Here is a 25,903-nt window from a genome sequence, read left to right on the forward strand (position 1 = left end):
CCGGCCAGTTCCAGTGTTGCTGGACTAGCTACTGCCTGAGGAGTCTCAGAAGAAGTATGGCTGTATGGCAAAACCAGCAGGCATAGCTGCCGCTGGTCTCTGAAGATCAGGACCCTGGGCTACTGTCATTTCCCCCTCCAGTGCCAGGGCTCACCATGTGGACACCAGAGTAGAGAAAGGAACATCACCCTTCCAAATGTGCAACACTGAGGTTATTTTTATTTAAGAGGAGCAGCATGCTCAGGCCTCTCTGTTGGCAATATTTTTTTATTTACTCTATGTGGGCCTTGACTCCCAACTTGAATGGAAAGGCTTGTGGGCACTCCATCATTGGAGGTTTTTAAGAAGAGACTGGACAGCTACTTGTCTGATATGGTAATAGGTCTTCTGCTTTAGGGGGTTGGACTAGGTCCCTTCTGTTTTTGAGCTTGGACCTGGACCAGCTGATGAACCTTCTACAACCCTTGGGCTTCATTTGACCACTCTCGTACCTGCTCTTTTGGACTAGAACTTTCTTTAAGGCAAGCTTTTGGGGACTTGTTTCCTCTGCTGTGGGCATATGTGCAGCTGCACTCACATTTCCCTTTCCTCTTGTTTATTTGTTTCATAGATGTATCACTAAAGTTTGCAACCACCTCTCTAGGGGTTTGTGTATGCTTGCCCTGGGACAGGACAGGAGGTCTTTTACCACAGGTCTTTTACCAATAGACAAACTATATTAAAATTAAACATAAATGTTATGGAACACTGGGAGTTTCCAGTGCTGGCTGTGGAATTCTGGGAGTTGAAGTCCACATGCCTTAAAATTGTCAAGGTTGAGAAACACTGCCCTAAAACAACTAAAAATGAGCAATATTTGCTTTTACCCTTGCCATCTTCTTCCATTCTGGCATTAAAGCTTGGCAAGGACCACACCATGGAGCATAAAAATCAACCACCCAGATTTCGTTATTCTTCCTTTTCTTCACTAGCTCAGTGAAGGTATCTGGTGTTAGAGATATCACTGATGGATTCATAAGATCCTGAAACACAGAATGGAAAATTTTTAATGACATTCCTTTTCAAATGTATCAACCCTCTCCAACTATAACGAACGGTGCTAGGCAACACTGCCTCTGGGGATAGGCAGGGCTTCTCATGACTATATCAAGGTTTAAAATTGTAAAAATTGGTGTTATACAGTTTACATTTCCTTCCTTGTAATTGTTTATTACCTTATGATTATTTATATTTTGAGTGTTTTAAATTAAGTTATTTACTAAATGTAATACTGTAATATATGCCATGGCAACATCTAACAAGTTTCGTTAAATAAATGTATGATCAAAATAAATTGCTATTTTTTGATGCATATCTTACAGGCCAAAGAGTCTAACCCACCCTTGAATTGTTTCTGGCTTGCATACAGTACTTCAGGTTTTGTATGATGCTAACTGGACCATAGATATTCTAATTATATTTGCTTTCTGGTAAAGCTGCTGAGACTCCTGTCGGATTGCAATGTGGTAGAAAATGTTAATAAATAAATAATTACCTCAATAAACTCCAAGATCTGTTCAGCTGAGTGATGTCCTTCATACTCATGCGTGTGAGACTGATTGAATACCACAGTGGTTGGATAAGCTCTAATGTTGTGCTATAAAAGATCATGAAGTAAAAAAATATGGCGGGAGCTATGCCATTCAGTACTCTGGCAGGCCCTTTCTTCTGAAAACTAAATCAAAGTACCCATATCCTATATCACTGCAATCATTTATTTAAAAAAACCAGAAGTGAACAAAACACCACATAACACCACATAAATATTAGCCAGGTTTAAAAAAAAGTTTTATATGCATATATTTAAGTCCCAACAAACATGGATAAGACTACAGGTTCAAAGCTACACACTGTAATTCAAAAAGCATGATTTTTAACTTCTGAGAAGTGCTTTGACCTTTTTTTTTTTAAAGCAGAAATTTCCTAAGTATTTTTCCTGATTATTAAGACTCAAACTCTGAGTTTTTAACAATAAATAACCAAGAGATTTTCCCACAGAAATCCGTTATCTGGATATTCAGCTCATTTATAAAGTTCTAATTCTTTAAAATCAGAAAAATTATTCTGCCTTTCTATGCACTTTATTCTTTATTTTTAAGGGTTAAGGTTCATAAAGTTTAAAAGCTGTTAAGATCCTCAAAGAATTAGTGTGTCTCTGTGTGTGTACCCATGAAAGTGTATGTATAAAAGACTGTCTTTCATATAAATAGAGGCTTTAACTAAAAAAAAAAAAGATGTAATTTCCCCTTTCCCCTACCACAATATTATGTTAATATGTGTAAGTGTATGCCAATAATCTTATTGGCAACTTACCAAATTGCAAATCCCTTCATGAACTGTACAATCCAATGTCCCAAACTTTAGTTGGCCATACAAATGCTTTGATGCTTTCCTCAGTTCTGGTAATAAAGCCCGACAAGGAGGACACCACTAATATCAAAGAGAGAATGAAAAAAAAATCAACATCTCATCACATTTTTGGGTTCTTTTTGACCAATTGTTGTTGGTAATTGCTTATTCATACATATGTTCCTTAAGAGTTTAACTGGGAGGAATACACAAGTCTCTCTGGGCTCAGTTCTTTAAGGATTAATTTACCAAGTACTTCTATTACTCAACTCAACATGTAATCCTGCATTAACTACCCAAAAGTTGATGAAATGATTTTTTGTGTGCATGCCTTTAAGTCAGTCATGACTAGATGGATATATTCTTGGCAATTTTTATGAGAAGATTGCCTTCTCCCTAGAGCTGAGAGAGAATACCTTGCCCAAGGTCACTCTAGAACTCACAGTGTCCTAGATTCTACTAAGATGGCGGCACCTGGATCGGCGGTGGCTGCATTGGCTCTCAAAAGTGAAAAGTTTTTGGAGGGATATAAGGGATATTAGGCCACATGATCGGGAAGGTTTTAATGTGTTTGAACAAGCTAACACTTGACTGACAATCTTTGCTGGTATGGCAAGCTGGTATGGCAAGTGTTTTGGAACTGTTAGTGAGACCGTTTGCACTGTTTGAAATTGTTCTGCGAGCAGCAAGATTTGACTGCTGGCACAACGACAAATCAGGGCTGTTTCCAAATCAGGGCTGTTTCCGAAGGAGGCAAAGAAAGAGAGGCCCCAGGGCTTATGGAGCGAAGGAACTGGATGAGGCTGTCGGCAGGCCCAAGAAAGGGAGAGAGGCTTTTGGAGGAGTTGGAGCATTCTGAAACTTGAACTGGCCACAAACAAGGAGTGTATATCAGAGGTGCTGACCCTTTGAGAGCTGTATTCAACAAAATTTCATTTTGATGTATGCCAATTCAAAGTGACAAAGTTGTTGTTGTTATTATTACTACTACTTCTACTACTACTACTACTACCTTGGTTACTTAACTACCACAGGAAATTGGTCCTTGATGAAATACTTACAGGTGCAAAAAAATCAACAAGCCATGGTTCTTTCTCCTTGCCAGGAAAATTTTGAGGTCCAAGTGTAATGACGTGGGAATTCACACTCTCCTTGGCAAAGGCCACTAAATCATACAGAATATTTTTCCCTTTGAAAGGAAACAAAAATAGAGATGTGGTGTAGACAGCCACCTAGTCTTTGTTCAGCAAAAGACAGGTCAAGATGAGAAAGAAAGATTAAAATAAAAGAAGAAGATGTGTTCTGAGGAGGATTAATCAAGCTTGCAAGATCATTACTTCCAAAATGGAGTTTAGTTTTTAAAATGTCATAACAAATATAACACTCCTAATGAAAGAAAGCACAAGAATGTTACAAGTCAATCTAATAGAACTATGTTTTAGACTGCAACTTCATCAGCAATATAAACCAGCACCTCCAACAGACAGCTAGTTAAGGCAAGCTACTAGAGATTAATGATCCAGTATTATGAGAAGGCCTCTTTCAATCACCCTGAGCTTAATTCCAAACAGTCTTATGGAATAATCATCCCTGAATTCTACAGCATCCAAATTTTTACTTAAAGTACCAAACATAAAATCAATTCTCTTTCTGGTGAACTGAGAGCAAAATCAAGAGAACTCCAGTACAGGGAAAAACTAGGCACTGTGTTAAATTGATCAGAGCCAAATCAATTTATGATTAATTTAAGAAATACCTATTAAATGTATCCCATCTTGCACACCAAATGAAAAACAACCCTAGAATGCTATCATCTTGAACAAAGGAGTAAAACAAGCAAAATAAAAAGATTGCTTAAATTCATTTAGCCATTTTCTCATCCAAAGGGTGACATATATCTCAAATTGTTTTCCAAGTTATGTTAAAGCAAGCAATTTAGAGGATGAAAGCTAAGGAGGGAAGAGACAATTCAGAATGGAAAAATGATCAATACAGAAAAAGCTGAAAGCTCTCCTAGTCATTTCTTTGCTTAACAATAGCAGCATCCAAGATTGCTTTTGATATATACCTTAAATATGACATTTGATACATGCAGATTTTTACTTTCCCCACTGTGGCTAGAGTGGGCAAACCTTTTGTTTTGGAAGCCATTTTTCTTTTCTACATACTACATTTTAATATCAGAATGGACAGACCAAAAATGTTGGCCCTTTTCCAACTGCTTATGTGTATGTATGGGGCTGTGTTATTCGCTAATAAAGAATAAATCTGAGGTTTGGGGGTGAGGCGAAAGGGTGCAAGGTATGCCTGAATCTGCACAAGTTGTTAACAGCATAACCTTTTTGTGACCCCAGAATCCTGAAAATGGGAAAACAAATCTTAATATTATGCCCTCAGCAACTTCATGGAGGATTTCAGTGAGTGTTCCAAAAGGGGAGCTGGGGAGGGCATGTACGGCTAGCAGACAGTCCAATCCTTCCCTTAAAAAAGGGCATCAATTACCACAACACAATGAATCAGAAAGAAGCTATCTACTCATTTTGTACTTCAGTTCCAGTTGATTCTAACTTCAATGTCAATAGGAAGGAACTGTGAAGCTGCAGTTAAATATATTTGTAAAAAACTACATTGCCTATCCCAGTTATAAATATAATAATAATAATAATAATAATAATAATAATAATAATAATAATAATAATAATAAAGTTGGAAGGGACCTTGGAGGTCATCTAGTCCAACCCCCTGCTCAGGCAGGAAACCCTATACCATTTCGGACAAATGGCTGTCCAGTCTCTTCTTAAAAACTTCCAGTGTTGGAGCATTCACCGCTTCTGGAGGCAGGTTGTTCCACTGGTTAATTGTTCTAACTGTCAGGAAGTTTCTCCTTAGTTCTAGGTTGCTTCTCTCCTTGATTAGTTTCCACCCATTGCTTCTTGTCCTGCCTTCTGGCGCTTTGGAAAATAGCTTGACTCCCTCTTCTTTGTGGCAGCCCCTGAGATATTGGAACATTGCTATCATGTCCCCCCTCGTCCTTCTCTTCATTAGACTAGACATACCCAATTCCATCAACCTTTCCTTATGTGTTTTAACTTCCAGTCCCCTAATCATCTTTGTTGTAAATCTTCTATATAAAAATTGTTTACCATGGTGAATTTCATAGTTATCCATTCCACGTCCTTTAAAGACCACTACACATGGTTCATAAACATACAGACTGTTACAAATATTAGCAGCAGTAAGACAGTCAAACTTCCCAACCTGTGAAAGAAAGAGCTATAAGTTGAAGGCAAACTTTCCACAAAATAAACATTCTACTTTCACTCTCATTTTTAAAACTTGTTTCCTTTTCTTCTTTGTCCATTTTTTTCTCAAGATCTTTGTTGAGTAAGAAATGATCTTTCTTTGCTAATGAGAGCATTGGTCAGTTTTGACATACAATATTTTAGCCAACAGACCTTAAATGCAATCAAAGCCTAATTTTACCCCAAGCACGTTCACACTGTTCTATGCAAGTTAGAATCTCAAATCTTGAGACTACCTTGCAACTTCATTATATTTTCCATTATAGGAGAAAAGAAACATCCAGAGCTTTCTAACATTATTGGTGTGTGCTTCCAAATCAATCCCAACCTGAAAGGGGAAAGACTACCATTTTAGATGCTGACTTAGCACATGCTCTAAATCCTTAATGAAGGAACAAGTAGCTGCAGATGTCAGTCTGGGAAAAAAATGTTTAATCAGTGTTCCTAACTCAATGATACATTTTTAAGAAAAGTGCAGGGGTGCCCAGATGAATGTGGAAAGCAAGGGACTAAAACAAAGTAGCAAGAAGCTTCAAAATGACCAGGGTTTGAAGAATTAATGGAAGAAAGAGGTACTACATAAACTAATATTGTCTCTTTAAGTCAAAGATTATTGAGCTTCACATATCGGTACTTACTTGAATATTTTCAGCTTTAAGGAGAACACTTAACTTCTTAAGGTCATGGCCATCTGACTTGCTGTTTTTGCCAAACTGAAAGAATATTAACCATCGATGATGGGCTATGTGATCCTTGCAAAAGGGAAAAGGCAAGGAAAAACAACTCAGCCTTTTTGAAGGAAAAACATATTAAATAGAGATCAGAAAAAAAGATCAAACAGATTAGCTGATTTTTCCCCAGGCGCATAATATGTCAGGTTATCTGTAGCTCCACATATTATTTATTGTAGGCATGCTTTCTCCCACTGAATAACTATAAATGTGTATTTCTTTTTAACTCACAATGCAATTCTATGAAAGTTTCTTTGAAATGTCTACTTCTGTGGACCCAAATTTATGCAGCGGTGAATCTGCTTGTGCATATGTTGTATCAAATACACGGTCAAATTAGCAAATTAAATAAATTCACCAATAATATGAACATTCATATTATTTGACTTTTCATTCTTAATGGCAGAGTTTGAGCTTCCCAACCAAAACAGATTCTTTTATTTTCTCTCCTGCATCTTACATCTTGAGTTAAGCCAGGTGTAAACCCAGCGCTATCACTAAACCTCAGGAGAAGGCCTGCACATTTGGTAGATAGAACGGCCCCCACTGACGGCAACAATGGAGTTGGCAGCTTTGGTAAAGCCTGGAGGCATGTGAGAGTCTCAGCGGTCTGTGTTTCAGGAGGAGGGGAGCAGAGAGTTCCTGGCAGTGGTAACATTTGGTGGCAGTGAATTTACTGATTTGTTTACAAATGCCAGTGGGCTGCACAAGGCCTCATGATGTACTGCTCTACAGTTTGAAAGAAAACATGGCCCAGATGCGAGAAAAGAGGATTGGTATGACATATTAGGGAAAAATGAGGATTTAGGGAACAAAAAGAATATACGTGTTGCAATGAAGACGGATCATTTGAGAGTTAAAATTTTTACCTTTAAAGTAGATGCCAGGATTGTATCAAAGTCTGGAAGGTGCTTCATGACTTCCAAATATATTTCTCTTGCATCTAAGGAGTTCACGTACTGAAAAGAGTGGAAATCATCACATAAATGTTATTCAACTGTGCAGTAAGTATTTTATTTACCGTAATTTAATTGTTCACAATAATGTTTCAGTAATTTCTAAGGCATTTCAGGAGCCATTTCTACATTCTCTTAAATAGGCAAGATGAAGGGGGAAAAAGGTAATAGTAAGAATAAAAAGTGTTAATTTCTTTGCGTAGCTTACGTTTACTGCCACTTTTTTATATATAATATTTTATTGATTTTCTCATTTTACAATTAAACATTTAAAAAGCAATGTGGTGACTGGGTAATCAGTGATTCCATAACATACATAAATCTTTAACACAAATCTCAAGTTACAATATCAGATATTTCTCTTTATCCCTTAATATCTACTATCTCATATTGAATTAATATAGTTCTTATTGTTATCAACTAAGTAAAACCATCTTTGTTACATTTATCAATAATTTTGAACTTATACATATCTTAATTGTGTTTACATTCAATCTTACATACATCAATGTCCTGTTGTAGATTTTTCCCCAGGCTTTAATTTCCCCTCAATATTCAACTTAACATTTGGTATGTTATAGTTTCTAAGCTTTAGGTAACTAGAGTTTCCCTTATCTCAACTTCTACATTTCCCCTTTTTTATAACAAAATCTAATATTCTAAATATACATCTTATCTATTTGCATATAATCTTATTCTATTTGCTAAAAATTCTCTTTCCCCCCCACCATAATAAACCAAAAATCTATTAATCTTATTACATATCTTATCTATCCAATTATAATATTACTTTATTTTCTAAAAAAAAAATCTATATTCGACCATCTTCAACCTTCTAATCAGTAGTATAAAATCCCCCCTAATAAATCAAAATCCTAGTTTCTTTCAGCCTTACTCTGGCTTTTTTCCTTTGCCAACTAACCATCTATGTCAGTACTTTTAATTCATCAAACAGTTCTCCTTCTATTATTGTGTATATTATTTGAATTAAGAAAAACCATTTAATTACAATTTTTTTGGAAGAACTAGCCCCATTATATTTCTTTGATCACCTCCCCATTATTCCAGTTTCCCACAGTTGTCCTAATAAGTTTATCTTCCATTCAGTCTGTTCTTCTTCCTTTTCCTCAAGTTTCTTCTGAGTTATGAAAAAAATCTTTTCCATTTTCAATGCTGTCACTCTCTTTTCTAATTTCCCCGTTGGCTGGATCTATTGGTCAGTTGGGTCCTCTGTCTTAATATTTAGTTGTTCCATTTCTCCTGTTGCTTTCTGCATTGTTGGATCTTTGGTTGTAGTCAAAATTTGGGTCTGTATATTTAAGCTGGCATCTTGTTCCTTTATGTTGCCTCTTATTTTGTTACATGCTGAAATAATGGTTTCATGTATTGATTTTAACAAAGAAAGGATTTTTTCCTGATCTTCATCCATATTCTCTTGATAATGTATTAAAGATTTTAAAATCAAATGTTAAACATAGTTTTTGTAGCTAGATGTGTGACGGATAGCCTTATAGTTAAAATTGTTTGGCAGGTAAGAATTTATAGTCCAAAGTATTCCATCATCTCGTGTAGTAACAAAGACTTCTCATGTAAAGAAATAGGCAAATAATTTCCTACATATAATTCTGAAAGTCAATAAAAGTTATCTTCATAGTTCAAACAAGCCAGATAAACCACCTCCCAGTTCCTTCTTTACAGCTGTGTTTTTCACAGGTGGTATGTTAAGGTGGAGAGGTTTTTTTCTAATTTCTGGGCCTTGTTAATCAATAACAAATTGTAATAGCATCTTTCGCCACAAGATGTCACCAATGCCGTTTAAAACTTCTTAAATCAAGAATTTTAATACTAGTTTTTCAAGGTTTATTTCTTTTCTTTTTAAATAAAAGCCATTATCTCTAGTAAGAATAGGAAAACTTTTAATTTCCAAATTTCAAAGGTATATGCATCCAATTAAATTAGAATTGTTCTTATAATTGCTCTTTTCTCCTAGGTAGTCAATCGCCGCTGTTCTTAGAGGGTGGGGTAAGAATTCCCTTCCCTCTCTCCTCACAGGGGGAGAAATACTTTGGGCAGCTTTTGTGGGAAAAGTATTTAAAATCTTAAAGAGAAGATCAGATCTCATCCAGTTTCATCTGCATTGCTTTAAAGGTGCTTGGTTGTAGTTTTGACTTTGGCTGTCAGCAGCTTAATGATGAACCATATTGCTATGGCCTGTCTTTTCCCCGCCGGTTTGGAGAGCTGCCCCGGATCAAGTGGAAGGGGTCCTCTCCTTGCTCGCCACCCCTACAGGGCGACTTTCAACCCTTTCCAGCATCCCCCAGTGGATAAAACCGGATGCTGAAGACGGAGCTCGCCTTCATGCGTCCGCCAGCACCGCAATGGCAAACCAGAAGCCTTTTACTGCTACTTCTGATACCTTCTTATTCCTTAAAAAAAAAAAAGTATTCCTGAAATGAACCGGTGTTAAAGAGAGCTGTAGAAATGAGACAACTTTTTTCACTATGTGCCACTTTTCACCCTTACTTAGATCCTATCAAAATGTCAGAATACACAGAAGGAATTCCAGAGGGGAAAAATGTTTATTTTTCAGAAGTGGTTTGCCACTGTCTCTTTCCTAGGGCTGAGAGAAAGACTGATCCAAGATTACCCAATTGGTTTTGTGCCTAAGGAGAACTAGAATTCACAGTCTCCTGATTTCTAGCCTAATGCCTTAAACACTTCATCAAACCTACTCAGTATCTACCAATATTAATTATCCTAAATATTTATATTTTGTCCAACATTAGAAAAAGAATACAATAAATACAATACAATAAATAGAATAAAGTGGTGAAGTTAAGCACTGGGCACTTTAGTATCTTCAAGAGAATCAAAAGAATGTTTACATGATATAAAGTAGCAGAATTAGTATAGTTATATGCTCTCTAAAGATATAATAGCAATAGCCCTTAGTCTTATATACCATCCCATAGTGTTTTGCAGCACTCTGTGGGTGGTTTATAATGTCAGCATATTGCCCACAACAATCTGGGTCCTCATTTTACCGACCTCAGAAACATGGAAGGCTGAGTCAACCTTGAGTTGGCCAGGATCGAACTCCTGACAGTAGGCACAGTTAGCCTGCAATACTGCATTCTAACCAATGGGCCACCAGGGCTCCAACCGATACCTTCCAGGTATGATGGATAAGAAATCTGAGCAGCCCAGCTAGCAAGATCATGGACAATGCTGCCTGGGGATTAGGGTAGTTTAGCACACCATATTTCAAGGGTGTCAGATTGGAGAAGGCTGACCTAAAGTACAGATGTTCTCCAACACGCAAACTTTACTCTTTCTCTGGAATGTCAAAAATACCCAAACACTTAAATGAACTAGTATCAACTGAGCATAAGCAAAAAATAGGAAGAAAAAAGTACTAAGATACTTGTTCCTTCACCACCTCCACCAACACCAACTACTCAGTGTACACAAAGGCAAACCAATGGTAAAACTCATACCAAAACACCTCCTTTCTCTTTATTAGTTAATGTGGCTCCAGCTGGAAAATACGCTGTTGTGCTAGATGAGATATCCAAACTACCACAAAGCTCACCCTGGGTGGCACAGTCCATCCAGCCTACTTTAACCAGGCCTTCCTGTATTGAAAAACAAGAGAAAATAAAAAACTGAAATCTAATAGAGATACATCACACATCTGTTTGAATGGCAGGCATACTTTGCCATCCAGTTTATGCTTCATTTATAAAATAATTCCATCCCAGGGAGGAGTTAGAAATAATGGCCAAACCAAAGTTAAATCGAGATAGAGGACTCTAGTATGTATTTTGCTCTCTCCCACTGAAGTCAGTAAGATGAAGTTCTTTTCTTTGGGCCAAATTTCACCGGTGTATTTAACATTTTTTTTAAAAAACAAAACAAAATAAAAATGCTTACCAACATGCCAGCCAGTTTAAGGCGTGTTCGAGAAGTCAAACAATCTAGATAAATTACATTAAAATGAGTAAACATCTTTAAAAAAAAAGGCTTATATTAATCTACACTAGGATTTCTCAACCTTGGCCATTTTAAAATGTGTGGATTTCAATTTCCAGAATTGGGCTGTTAGTGCTGGCTGGGGAATTCTGGTGTTGAAGTCCACACACTTGATTTACATATTTGTATGTATGTTCAAACCATTACACAATTAAATATTCTTTGGGGGAAACTGTTAAGGTATAGTCTCAACACAAAGAGATTATACAAGACTTGGCATTGAAATCTATGAAAAATAGTCAGGAAAGATTTCTTCATGTCTCTCAACTGAAATATAGAACATACTAAATCAAGGGAGCAAAGCATCTAAATCATTTTCTAGCAATCTATTGTAGTCCAATTTTTTCTCATTTAATATTTTACATACACACACACACACACACCACCCAAAGCTTCACAGGGAAGCATGAAGGCCTGGAATTCCATATTGGGTCCCTGCTTTGGTTTGACACCAGGGTTGCTTCTGCCCAATCAGGGAAGGAGGAAGAGCTGATAACCTCCACCCCTCTGAAAAGATAAGATTTTCAATCATAAGAGAAAGTCTAAAATTAACAAGAAAGGGCAAAGAAAATAGTATTTATCCTCAATGCAAAGATGAGATTTTAAAAATAGCTTTTCAAAAGACCTGTTAAAAAGCAAAACCTACTCCAGCAGGGTTATAATTATCAGATAGAATCCTGCCTCTTGAAGTTCAAAATATATTATTGAAAACAAATTTAAAAATTCCTATCCTAGAAGCAATTCTAAATATTTTCCTGCTTAGTTTCAATTTTAAGTTTTTTGGCTGTTAGAAGAATTAAAATCTCTCATCCATTCTTTGATAGCAAATATATTATTTACCTCCTTGTTCAGTGCAAAAGGTAATTAACCAGCCAATATCAGAAGCAAATGCAGTTTCAATAGCATTAACAAAATTTCCTAGGGGGAAAAAAGAGCAGAATGGATTTAGGAATTTGCACTTATTGTTGTATTTATTCATACGGCTTACATAGTATGATTTAGTTGTAACTTGAAGATCATATTTTTTGTAAACATATTTTATAATTTATGAAAGGAACATATTTTGGCTAAAATATATCAACTATATTTGATCCAACAGTGAACTATTTATTTATTATCTACTTACTGTCCAAGACTCTGCTTTGGGCGATTTAAAATAATAAATACTAAAAGAAAAACGTATGCAACTTGAAAATAAATACTTATTCAAAAATAAATGTTTACCTGCCCATAGTTCTGTCACTGTGCTTGTGACATACTGCATGGCAAAATTCGTTAAACTCTCCTTTGATCTGTCACCATAAAATTTCACTGGATTCTAAAAAAGATTTGGAAAAGCATTCAATTTTAAAACAATAATATGTGATCACACATATTAAGCAATAGTCTTGGGAACTTATTTTTATCCTCTATCTGTGCTACGGAAAGTTACTTTTTTGACTTTAGAAGAGGAGTCTGGAGTAGAAATTGAATACATAACATTATTATCTTATCAATGCTATAGTTTTTCCCTAGTTGAAACACTAAAAGCATCTACAAAATATGAATAGCTGCACCTAAGCAGAACAGAACAACAATCTATGGTCTACCCCAGGTGTAGGCAACCTTGGCTCTTCTATGACTCGTGGACTTCAACTCCCAGAATTCCTGAGCCAGCCATGCTGGCTCAGGAATTCTGGAAGTTGAAGTCCACGAGTCATAAAAGAGCCAAGGTTGCCTACCCCCTGGTCTATCCTGTCCATTTAGCCCTTAATGATTTGACACTTTCTTGCAATGGGAAAAATTCAGAGTTTAAACTGCTTAGGGTTTGGGATTATGTAGGGGCTTTTCTTCCCATTTTCCGGAAGTAAGGAGAATCCTTCTTCATCTCTCCTCAATAGAAAAGCTGGGAACAGACACTGTAAAAAAAAATGGGGAGCAGGATACCTTATACCTCTTTCATGTACTGCCTTAGTCTTTTCAGAATCAAAATATGAACAGGCCTACTGTTTCAAATTTCTTCTCAGCATCAAATGCCTTCTATCGTATCTCCTCAAAAAAGGCAATTCTAAATTTAAGACAAATGAAAACTGGACAGAAAAAAAAATCTGCATATTCTCAGAAAATCTAAGACATCCTTCTCATTTAAGAAATAAATTACTGGGGGAAACAATTTTCCTTTCAATGTTATGATACCCTCTTGCATAGTATTCAAGTGTTTGGGCTTGAGGTTACATATCCCCATGTAGCTAGGACAAGCTCTGGCCCCCAAGTCTCTAATAAATGGGAAAGACTTTTTTCTTGCCAGAAATCCCTGAATGCAGTGGAGTTGCCTCAAAGGCTCCTCTACGGAATGTAATGGAATGCTAGATTCTGTGCCTACTTACCATTCCACTTTTGAAGACGTAGAGGCTGGGGTAGCTATTGATTCCCTTACTCCGGCAAAGCATTCTGTTATCACCACAGTTGACAGCTCCAATGCGTATTAATCCATCCATTTCTTTAGCAAATTCTCTCCACTTCAAAAAAAAAAAAAAAGGATTATTTTTCAGCCTTTTAGTCCAGTTTGGAAATGCTTAAAAGAATACGATTGCAATACTTGTTCTCTTAACTGTAACTCAATTGTTTACAAGTATTGTTTACAAAAAAAAACTTACTTTTTATTCTTAGGTTAGCTGAATAATGACATCACCACTACCAAGCACATTCCTTATTCTTATTCAATATTGCTACATGTTCTCAAATACTGTCAAAGTGGGAAAAGAATTGATTTGATTCCTAGCAGAGCTGTTTCAGAAGAAATGGTGGCAGTCTGCAAGGCACTGCTTACACTCTTGCCAAAACATACAATAGGGTTACACATGGACCAAACTGGGGAGCGTTATATAGCTGAAATATGGTCCTGGTCTATGCTAGAAGGATGCAGCTTCTTCTTATTCTCATGCCACAGCAAAAGTCTTCATGTTTCCCCTCAGTCAGCCCCCTAGGATTCCATCCACAAAAAAGAAGAAACTGGGACATAAATTCAATGACAATATACTTGCAGTGGCAACCTACCGTGGGTGCTAAATCATGGCAATGTGAACATCGAGGAGAATAGAAATTTACAAACCACAGTTCTCCAGAACCAATAGCAGCATCTATTAAAAAAGGAAGAATGGTGAAGAACTTTATTTTTATCACAGAAAAATTTAGACATAAGGGGGGGGGGGGAAGTGGGAGCACATAGATTATCCCAGTCTTCTCCTAAACCAGGGGTAGGGAATCTTGGCTCTTTTATGACTTGTGGATTTCAATACCCAGAATTCCTGAACCAGCCATGCTGACTCAGTAACTCTGGGAGTTGAAGTCCACAAGGTTCCCTATCCCTGTCCTAAACCAATGCCCTCCAGCAGGATAAGACTTTCATGTCTACCAATCAACATGCTGCTGATCTAGAGATGATGGGAACTGAAGGATAATATATGGGGAAAGAATTGGATTGAAATATCTCTGCATCCCATCATCATTGGGGTAGGGGTGTGTGGGGAGAATATGCTTACAATATATATTTTAAAAGACCTTAAAATGAGAGGGAAACTTGCAAGTTCCAGCTGGACAACAACTCCCATCATTCATAATCTCCTTGTTTGTTGGGAAGCAACTAGATTCCTATCCCTGCTTTAAAACATATGATACATGGCTAATTAGATTTGAAGGTGACCAGACCAGCAAAACATAACTCCTCCACTAAAAGTTAGGCTATATTAGAAACACTAGTAAGAAATAATAAAGAGAGTGGAGCCTTTATTTTTAGACGTTCCTTAAAAGTCCCCAAAGCTGGGTACTTTTGAAAACTAATGGCTGGATTTGGCAGAGCTTGCTACAGTTCAGTTAACTATACTGGTATGCATTAAGAAAACTGCCTGAAGAACAGGTTTCAAATTAATGCTACAAAAATGATTAAGAATATTCAGCCAGCTCCATGGAGGAGTGAAGTTCTTTTTCTTAGTTTCTCCTTTGAATAGAAGTTGAAGGGAATCTTGCTCTTTAAAAGTGGAACTGCACAGATACTGGACCAAAGGAAAGAATATACAGAAAATGCCTGCTATCTCAATTCTAGTTGCCCAGCAACAGGAATATTTTGGCATCCCACTTCTTACAAATCATCATGCCAATTTATTAACCTCATGAATATATGCTCACTTAAAAGTCAATTTAAGATGCACACCATATTCATTTGGCAAGGCAAAAACAGAAACAAGGGGAAATAATTAATATTAATAGGTCTACTATAGGATTAAAACAGCATTATAGGGATGTGCATGAAGTATGAGCATGAGGTATTTTATAAAAGCAGGAAGACCAATGTTTAAATCCAGGCTCAGTGACAAAAGCTCAACCACTATTACTTTATCCCTGCCTAGTCAACCTGATAGGCACGTGTTCGCTCAGTGACCATTTCATTCAGTGATTATTTAACTTCAAATTTAAGAATTGCAGTCACTAAATGGGGGCGTAAATAAAACAATCTTTGGACACCATGTCTCATGGATTCAGAATGACATTCTGCTATCCTCAAAATAACAGCAAAAAAGTCATAAAAAATAACATAATAAAGAAACTGGAAAGCAGAAATATTAGGAAACTACACAATCACAAATGACTTACCAAATTCTCCTCTATCTAATGTTATGATTTCAGGATCATCATCATAGATACCTGGTTAAAAAAAAGCAGCAATTAGCATTTTTAGAAGTTCATTTAACACAGATACATAACACTTAAATACTAATAATCAATTATTACTCCTTTGCTCATGTATACCTTAGAGCCCATTAAACCACGAATAGCAAGAGACATTAGGTTCTTGCAGTTATTTTCTTTCAACTTTTCTGACATATCCTAGAATATTTTACAATAACAAAATCTTAGCATAAAAACCAATCAGTAGTGGCCATAATACATCTCTTTAAAACAGGGAAGCTTTATTTCATTCATACATAGTGTGTACATTTTCATTCTTTTGCTTAAATGAAACTGAGTCTCGTAGCTCAGTTCTGTCACACATAACACTGTCAAGCTTTTAACAGCACAGAACAATGAAGAAAGATTCATAGCAAGTCTCATTATTTTGCTTTATTGGCAAGAAGCAAAGGGCTAAAACTTGGAAATACGAAGAAACCAAAACTCTAGTACTTATTCATGAGTATATTAAGACAGTGTCTGAGACCCACCTGAAGGTCTTTTACCCAGAATGTGAGACCAAAGGGCTAACTATCTTTTTCCCTAGATAAGACTTACATTGAAATATCCATCAACTTATTATTAGTATTGTTTTGAAACACTCCCAATTCTTTCCCAGCATCAGAGATCTATTTACAGTGCAAGGAATGTTGTTTGTGGAGAAAGTGAAAATACCTCTGTCCATTTTGTTATAGGATGCAGATAATTGAGAATTGTGTATATCAGGAGAAACATTAAGGCAAGTTACATGCAGTAGGAAGAGAATGCTTAGGAAATGTGTATGGTAAAATAAGAAAATATAGTCTCAACAATAATAATGATCTCAATGATTCTGGGTAATAAATGCAGAGCACAATATCAAAGAATCAGTATAAAGGAACTACACTGAGTTGATTTAACTCTAAAAAGAGAATGAATGAGAACAGAATTGTGAAACAAATATATGAAGGAAGGGCTTAAGGGGAAAGGGGAGACTATGATTAAATATTAAATATAGAATTCCTCAGAAAGAAGGTTAGAAGTTTAAAAAGCAACAGACAACATACAAAGCAACAGAAGGATGTAATAAAAGCAAAGACCGTTTGCAAAGACAGAACGTAAGGAATTATAAAATGGGTGGCATCAGCATAAATCAAATTTAGTTTGACTTTTTCTTTTTTTCTTAGATCCTCCTTTAATTTCTTTTCATTCATTGTGCTCTGTATTACCTCAAATAGAAAGAATGTATTATGTATGTATGGCTGGCTATTGCACTGCCAGTTGGCCATCTATACCAAGAAGCAATTTTAAATGGAGGCAATCTGAAAGCAGTCTGAGAACATACTATGAAGCAACTCATTAACAACTCTGTTGGCAAAATAAATTTAATATAGTCAATGTCCTATTCCCAAAGTAATTTAAAAAGCCAAGTATATATAATATGCTATCACACAACATCCATACTCCTGATTAAGACTTAAATATTCCTACATCTTTTTATGTGCAGATTATGGCCAACATTTTCCTTCGAAAGTTTTTTTTTTTTTTTTTAACAGATAGACCACAGGGAAATAGCAGGTAACAATTCAATTTCTCCTACAAGAAAGTATCTTACCAAAATCATAGCGGTAAAAGTGCCAGCTTTCATAGCGACCTCCCTCCTGGTGATCTTCCAGACCTTTCTCACCATATTTATCATACTTCTTTCTCAGATCTTCATCTTTTAGTACTTCATATGCTCGGTTTATTTTCAAGAAATTTTCATGTGCCTCTGGATTGTTCTGGAAAAAGAACATTGGTATTAAATTAAAATATTGAGAAAAATATTGAAATCTGCTTAGTACATTTCAATTTTCAAAAACATTCTGACATTGGCATTGCATTAATTTTTAACTGCTCATTACATTTTTGCTAACTTCAGCTGAAGACATTACCTAGGATTCTGACAAGTGCTAGATAGGATGGGCTATGATAAGGCAAAAGATATTTTGCCTATTACTATCACCTCATCAGCAATATCACAACTTCGTTACAGTGGGGGTGGGAATGGCTTGATGAATCTTTTAAGTGGCGTGAGCTGTAGCATGAGAAATGATAAGCATGACTTTTAAGTTCCTACATGTTGGTATAATTTTGCTTCTTTCTATAGCTCACAAATCATAGAGGTAACTTCTCTAAGGAGAGGTAAGCAGGAAACTAACCTAGTCCTCCTCACTGGCCAACATTTTCTGGATCTGAGCTTGAAGTAGAATGAATGCTGCTATTACATCTACAGCATTAAGACAGATTCTATTGTTGGGTGCATAATTCAAGTAAGAAATATCACATTGCACAGTAATCCTGTACAAAGTGTGACCTATTTCAAAAGGAACACAAGCTACTCATTTTATAGAAATGCATGCAGTGTGTCAGATTATTATTCTTCATGGCTGACTGGGGCTCTGATTACAAAAAGAAAGGATTGTATCATTGTAGTTTGCTGCATACATTTCATGGATCTATTATTATTCACCCTGAAGGTATAGATCAGTGTTTCTCAACCTTGGCAACTTTAAGATGCTGTGGTTGCAGAATTCTGGGAGTTGAAGTCCACATATCTTAAACTTGCCAAGGTTGGGAAACACTGGTGTAGATTATATAATCAAACAGGGTTGACTACAACTTTTGGAACTGTAGTGTTTCATGTGTATTTCCCCTTTTGATTATATGGCAAACTCAAGATTGTATAAGTGTAACATAAAGCACTGTACTTTTGAAACAATTATACCAAGTAATCGTGAAATACGTATTATAACAAGATAGAGATTTAAACATTTGCATGTACATTTCTTAATTAACAGGAAAACATTTCCTGACAAGCCTACTTACCTGATTCTTGTCAGGATGCAACTTTAGAGCCAACTTTTTGAAAGCCTGCCTAATTTCTCTACTTGTTGCTTCTTTGGATATTCCAAGTAAACTGTAATAATCTTGAGTTGGATCAACTAAAGCTACAAGGCATATTAAAATGAAATACAAGGATACAATTTTTATAAAGTCTTTGACGCAATGTCTTCTGGGAAATGAAGTCTCCATTATGAATATCTTAGTCAAGTTACTTTATAATAGACGAACAGATCTCACTCTGATGTAACCAGGACTGCATATATTTCTGAAGAAGCTTCTTATAGGATTTTTGCTGTCATAATCCAGGCATAGACATATAACTGGACCTAGGAAAATAACAGATTTTAGATCTTTTACGTTGTACAGCAAATTTTTGACATGAAACTGGTTCCCCCAGTTTTCTCTAAAGCATTCAACATTAACTCTGCTGTTTCTATATTGTTCTGCAACTATGCTTGTAAAGAGACATAATTCAACTTCCTCAAATTTAATTGCCTGTCTCTGTTACTGTAACCTGTTCCTTGATCCAAAATATCCTGCATTGAGAGTGCAATAGTATTAATAGACAGTACAACAAAAGTACAAAAATAAGCATTTTCTTTTGGAGTGAGCAGAAAAAGCTATGACTGCAACGTCTAGCCTAATTAAGAGAAGAACAAGAGGTGACATGATAGCAATGTTCCAATACCTCAGGGGCTGCCACAAAGAAGAGGAGGTCAACCTATTCACCAATGCACCTGAAGGCAGGACAAGAAGCAATGGATGGAAACTAATCAAGGAGAAGAGCAACCTTAGAACTAAAGAGAAATTTCCTGAACGTTAGAACAATTAATTAGTGGAACAATTGGCCTCCAGAAGTTGTGCGTGCTCAATCACTGGAGATTTTTATGAAGAAATTGGACAGGTATTTGTCTGAAATGGTATAGAGCAGTGTTTCTCAACCTTGACAATTTTAAGGCATGTGGACTTCAACTCCCAGAATTCTACCGCCAGCAATGCTGGCTGTGGAATTCTGGGAGTTGAAGTCCACATGCCTTAAAATTGTCACGGTTGAGAAACACTGGTATAGGGTCTTCTGCTTGAGTAGGGGGGTTGGATTAGAAGACCTCCAAGGTCCCTTCCAACTCTGTTATTCTATATTCTCACTGAGTGAAAAATAAGCCATACATTTTTGCCAATGTATTAGGAGCACCCAGTCAAAAGAGAAAAAAAAGAGGAAGAACCATAACGTTAGTGACAAAGCACACACTGTAACTGGAAGAAAGTTCCAGGTTTTCTTCTTACATAATTAGTTGAATCTAATTAAGGAAGCATGACAGGAAAGTCCATTGCAAAAGAATCTGCCAGCACTTGCCTAGAAAGTCAATTAATTGGTTTTGGAATAAGGTGGCCCCATGTAATAAATTATTGAGAATCAGTTTGGTTCAGTAGGCATCCGAGTAAAAGCCAGGAAACTATGGACTCTGGGCATGAAAGCTGGCTGGGAGACTTTGGGCCAGTCACTCTTTCTCAGTTCATGGCTAGCCGATAGGCCAGTGTTTCCCAAACTTGACAATTTTAAGGCATGTGGACTTCAACTCCCAGAATTCCACAGCCAGCGTTGCTGGCTGTGGAATTCTGGGAGTTGAAGTCCACATGTCTTAAAATTGTCAAGTTTGGGAAACACTGCGGATAGGCCAGCTAATCAAATCCTGTCACAACCAATGTATCAGCACTATAACAATCTGAAAAAAGCAGACTCTACACTTGCAGAAAAAATGCCAGGAAGAAAAAATGCTAAGAAATCATTCCTGAAAGGTAGAAATGGAGTTTAAGTACTTTTAATGTGAGGAAAGTGTTGCCAACCAATAGAAAATAAAGAAACAGAGAAACGTGTCTTCTCTCATGGGCCCTGCAAGGTTTGCTGTAAATTAGGGAGGAATAGTCTGTAAATCAAATTCAAAACTTGAAGGATTCTGGGATTATCAAGAACCTAGAAAAGCTGCCTTATATGTAATTTGTTCAACCGATTTCTATACTGCTTCCCCTTTAGTCATATCTTAAATCAGTTATTTCTATATTTTTAAAATACAGTAATAAAATGTTAAATATGAAAAACAGAAGAAAATAAAACCATTTGTGCATAACATTCATTTAGGGAAGACTTGAATGAAGAAGTATGTTTTCAACAAGGATCAACAAAATATAGATGCCTTAGATGCCAGTAAAAAAATGACAATAAAGAAATAATAAAGATTATCTTATATAGGTTTCAGTTTACAAAGCTAGGGCCACCATAGTCCTAATTATGAGTAATCAGGAAATGGCATTCTGCCAACCCCAGCACTTGCAAGAAGACTTCTTTGATGTTTGATAGGTTCTATATCCTAGTTCAAGATTATTTACACCCTTGCATGCCAGAATCAAACTTTTGATCCTAGCTTGGTAAACTAACTGATAATCAATGGTAGTTGCTTCAGCAGAGGTATATGGCCAAGTGCCCCATTTGGTGTTCCAATATTACATTCTGCATCTATTTTCAGATCCAGCAGAAGCAAAACCATACATTATACTGCATTACAACAATCTAACTGTGAAGCATTCAATATATGGATTAATGAAGTTAGATAGTTAAGGCCATTAGCTCTTCTAGCCCAGTAGTTCTACATGACATTTTTTCAGCCTTTTGCACACAAAGCTACAGCCCTTACTGTGCAGGTAAGGAAGAGGCTCACCTATTTATTCCTGTGGTTCAAAGGCAGAAGCATTCCAGCAAAGCAGCATTACAATATTCAGATGAAATGTGGCTACAGGAAATAAGCAAATGCACTCACATATAGTTCACCCTGAGAAGAAATCAACAAGAGAATGAGTAAAAAAAACTACACATTAAAATTTTCAAAATCACGTTTTTGAAAAAACTAAGATAAGTATAAATGATACTTTTAAGTATTAACATTCTTCCATCCTAGTTTGTGGCTTGAAAGCCAAGTAACTGCCACTCTGGTCTCTTCTTGAGATCTGGGTCCTGCTAATATGGCATTTCTGGAGCACTAATGATCCACCTTGCCTTTATGGGGGACTGATGAAATAGTACACAGACATGCAATGTGATGCCACCCAGATACATCTTTAGGCAATTCCCATCAGTCCAAGCCAGCAAAGACAATGGCAAAGGATTATGGAAGCTATCACCCACAGCAATGACCTCTCTAAACAGATAGTCCTTGACTTACAACCATTCATTTAGTGACCTTTCAAAGTTACAAAGGCACTGAAAAAAGTGACTTATGACCATTTTTCACACTTACAACTGTTTGCATCATCTCCATGGAAACATGATCAAAATTCAGAGGCTTGGCAACTGATTCATATTTAAAACCCTTGCAGTGTCCCAGGATCATGTGATCAGTTTTTGCGACCTTCTGACAAGCAAAGTCAATGGGGAAGTCTAGTTGTAGCTCCAATTTGGCAGTCTCTCTCTCCCTAACTCTTAAGGAGGAGAGAGTTGCAGTGCTGACACCCCTCCGGGGTTAGGATGGGGAGGACTAAAGGAAACCAGCCAAAATCACACACACACAGGGGTGGATCAATAACGGCTTAGGGAGCGGGTAAAGAGTGAAGGCAGCAGCGTCTCGAGAAACAATGCAACGGCTCCCCCGGCCTAGAGCTTGGAAAACCTTGAGGAACGGCTAAAACACACCAGAAAAAGCCGCCGGGCAGAAGCCGCGGCGGGAATTTAAAACCAGCAAGGCACGCCAGGGCTGCGGTGGAATCAAGAAGGCCTAAGCTCGGAGGAAGAAGAGGGGCTGGTGGGTGGAAAAGGAAAGCGTGGGGGAAGCGGAGGCAAGCCATGCCTTTCCAACAAAGGGACGGGAAAGGAAAGCGGGGAGACGCTTCAGCCAGCAGCGGGACTGAGATCGGGGCAGCCGGAAAGCGAGGGTACCACGCGGCTCCAGCTTTCTTTATCTTTCCCAGGCCGCGGGCGCTGGAACAGAGGCGGAGGAGGCAGCTGCAGCAGCCGGAGTCTTACCTGATGCTGGGATCTGGTGCTGGCGCGGGGGAGGAGCCGGAGTTGCAGCCTGGAGCGGGCAGGCGCGGAGAGTCGACTGGAGTGGCGAAGATACCCACGGGGAAGCGAGGCGACGGATCCGGTTCGCGGCCGGAGGCGGCGGCGGCGGGCGGGGTTGGGAAGGGCAAAGCGGGCTGACGTGGCTGTTGCTCCGACCGCCAAGTCTCCCAGGGGAAATCTCAGGGTGGAGACCCTGGCCCAAACCCCTGCAACTTACACAAAGTAGCTCAGGAGGAGGAAGGGCGGGCCGGGCCTCTACACATGGCTGCTCCGAAGCCAGCCCCGGCGCTAAGTGAAGTCGCAGCGGCCTCCCTGTAGCCTGCTCTTCCGTTTGTTTGCTTCTCCCGAAGCAAATGCCTCGGTATTTACTCCGAAGTAATCTTTGTGACATGACCGGGAGGACTCGGGACTTCTTTGTCCTTTAACAAGTTGTAGTAGTTGCTGAAATAGAAATCTCCGCGCCGTAAAGACGCGGGATTCCCAGTATCTCGGCAGCGGCCCGTTTCTGGCTTTACTTTAGCTTTGCTTGAGTTTGTTCAGAGGTGTAGCCGGCAGTTCCTATTTGTTTGTAAGTCTGTAGAACAGGTGCTTGGATGGATTGGGGGAAAAGTGTCTCCTACAGATGAATCTCAGATGTCTCACCCTGTTCTTTCTTTGTGTTGTTATTTACTAGCTATATCTGTCAAATTAATGGTTTGCAGCCCTGCTCATCATTCCCACACCCAAAGAGAAGTTGGCACCATGGCCAGATCCCTTGGTTTGGAGTTGTCCTCACAAAGCAAAGCATGTTTAATGCTGGGGAGGGAGGCTGAACTTTCCTCCTTATACCTAGCTTCTCTCTTGGTAAGGGCGTAAACAGCTTTCTCCCAGAAATGGGAAGCAAGGAATCAAACAACGAATCAGCGAACACCTAGAGCAGTGGTTCTCAACCTTTTTAATGCCGTGATCCCCAACTGGTCGGAAGTCGAGGACTATTCAACCGGTCGTAAGTCAAGGACTACTCAACTGGTGCAGCACCGTTTGCAGAATGGGATTTTTGGCGGGCTCAGCAGGACCGAGACAGCCTGGACAATTCCTATTGGCTCCTATTGGCTTTTGAAAGCCAATAGAATTAGACTCTATTCAAGAGAGTCTATTCTATTGGCTTTTGAAAGTCAATAGAATAAAAGGGAGTAGCACAGCTAAGGAAAAGGGGGGGGGGAAATGGCGGACTGCATTGTTTGGTGACCCCCGTGAAATGGTCGTTCGACCCCAAATGGGGTCCCGACCCATAGGTTGAGAACCACTGACCTAGAGGCAAACAAAATCATTACTAAAAGCCAACATGGGTTTGTCAAAAACAGATCATGCCAGACAAATCTTATTGCATTCTTTGACCAAGTGACAAAATTAGTGGATCAGAGGAATGCTGTGGATATAATTTACTTGGACTTCAGTAAGACATTTGATAAAGTAGATCACAACCTACTACTTGATAAGATAGAAAAATGTGGGGTAGACAGCCTCACCATCACATGGATCTGTAGCTGGCTGACCGGCCGTACTCAGTGTGTGGTCCTCAGTGGAACTGCATCTACATGGAAGGAAGTGTGTAGTGGGTTGCCCCAGGGCTCTGTTCTGGGCCCAGTGCTCTTCAACCTCTTCATCAACGATTTGGACGAGGGGATAGATGGGGAAATCATCAAATTTGCAGATGACATCAAGCTGGCAGGAATAGCCAACACTCCAGAAGACAAGCTTAAGATACAGGAGGATCTGGACAGACTTGAACACTGGGCGCTATCTAACAAAATGAAATTCAATAGTGAAAAAAGTAAGGTTCTACATTTAGGCAAGAAAAACCAAATGTACAGGTATAGTATAGGGGGTACCTTGCTCAATAGTAGTAACTGTGAGAGGGACCTCGGAGTCCTCGTGGACAATCACTTAAATATGAGCCAGCAGTGTGCTGCAGCTGCCAAAAAGGCCAATACAGTGCTAGGCTGCATTAACGGGGTTAGAATCAAGATCACATGAAGTATTAATACCACTTTACAATGACTTGGTAAGGCCACACTTGGACTACTGCATCCAGTTTTGGTCACCACGATGTAAAAAAGATGTTCAGACTCTAGAAAGAGTATACAGAACAGCAATAAAGATGATTAAGGGACTGGAGGCTAAAGCATATAAGGAACGGCTGCTGGAATTGGGTATGTCTAGTTCAGGGGTAGGCAACCCAAAACACTCAAAGAGCCACTTGGACCCATTTCCCACCAAAAACAAAACACCGGGAGCCACAAAACCCTTTTGATATCTAAAATGAAGATAACACTGCATATATCCTTTTTTACCTTTATTATAGGTGTGTGTGTGTGTGTGTGTGTGTGTGTATACGTATATATGTATGTAGGTCTTGGAAAACCTCAGAAAACAAGTATATATGTATATATATATGTGTGTGTGTGTGTGTGTGTGTGTGTGTGTGTGTGTGTGTGTGTATACACACACACACACACACAGGTAAAAAAAGGATATATGCAGTGTTATCTTCATTTTAGATGTCAAAAGGGTCTCTCTCTCTGTCTCTCTCTCTCCCTCCCTCTCTATCTGCCCTTGGTCTGCCACTCCTCTTCCCCGCTCTCCTTCTTTCTCTCTCTCTTTCCTCTCTCTCTCTCTCCCTCCCTCCCTCCCTCTCTCTTTCTCTCCCCCCCCTCTCCTATCTGCTGCTCACCTGCTGCTTCAAAGTGTTGTCCAACCAGCTCAGGGGTAGGCAATCTCGTCTCTTTTATGACTCATGGACTTCAACTCCCAGAATTCCTGAATCAGCCTAGCTGGGCTAGCTAGCTCTCTCCTGCCCTTCCTGCTTCCTTGCAGCAAAGGGAGGAGCTCCGC

The 25,903-nt window shown here is 38.3% G+C and overlaps 1 protein-coding gene across 2 annotated transcripts in view; it reads right to left on the reverse strand.

Moving 5' to 3' along the window:
- DNAJC10 (DnaJ heat shock protein family (Hsp40) member C10) overlaps window positions 1-23,144 on the reverse strand; it is a 32,943-nt gene extending 9,799 nt beyond the window's left edge. The window contains exons 1-18 of one of the 2 annotated variants that reach the window (XM_039322504.1): window positions 22,991-23,144; window positions 21,693-21,803; window positions 18,961-19,304; window positions 17,708-17,873; window positions 16,039-16,089; window positions 14,446-14,528; window positions 13,776-13,907; window positions 12,634-12,727; window positions 12,250-12,327; window positions 11,311-11,354; window positions 10,875-11,012; window positions 7,291-7,380; window positions 6,329-6,442; window positions 5,532-5,646; window positions 3,450-3,577; window positions 2,353-2,469; window positions 1,535-1,636; window positions 867-1,022 (exon numbers count right to left, since the gene is read on the reverse strand). In XM_039322504.1, the coding sequence (XP_039178438.1) occupies window positions 867-1,022; window positions 1,535-1,636; window positions 2,353-2,469; window positions 3,450-3,577; window positions 5,532-5,646; window positions 6,329-6,442; window positions 7,291-7,380; window positions 10,875-11,012; window positions 11,311-11,354; window positions 12,250-12,327; window positions 12,634-12,727; window positions 13,776-13,907; window positions 14,446-14,528; window positions 16,039-16,089; window positions 17,708-17,873; window positions 18,961-19,167 (1,815 nt within the window). In that variant the 5' untranslated portion in view covers window positions 19,168-19,304; window positions 21,693-21,803; window positions 22,991-23,144. Of the gene's footprint in view, window positions 1-866; window positions 1,023-1,534; window positions 1,637-2,352; window positions 2,470-3,449; window positions 3,578-5,531; window positions 5,647-6,328; window positions 6,443-7,290; window positions 7,381-10,874; window positions 11,013-11,310; window positions 11,355-12,249; window positions 12,328-12,633; window positions 12,728-13,775; window positions 13,908-14,445; window positions 14,529-16,038; window positions 16,090-17,707; window positions 17,874-18,960; window positions 19,305-21,692; window positions 21,804-22,268; window positions 22,327-22,990 lie in introns of those variants that run through there. The other variant, XM_039322505.1, reaches the window with a different exon arrangement.
- Between the last annotated feature and the right edge of the window lie 2,759 nt (window positions 23,145-25,903).

The sequence above is a fragment of the Crotalus tigris genome, unplaced genomic scaffold (genome assembly GCF_016545835.1).
Source record: "Crotalus tigris isolate CLP2741 ecotype Arizona unplaced genomic scaffold, ASM1654583v1 scf7180000024116.2146003, whole genome shotgun sequence".
Lineage (NCBI taxonomy): Eukaryota > Metazoa > Chordata > Lepidosauria > Squamata > Viperidae > Crotalus > Crotalus tigris.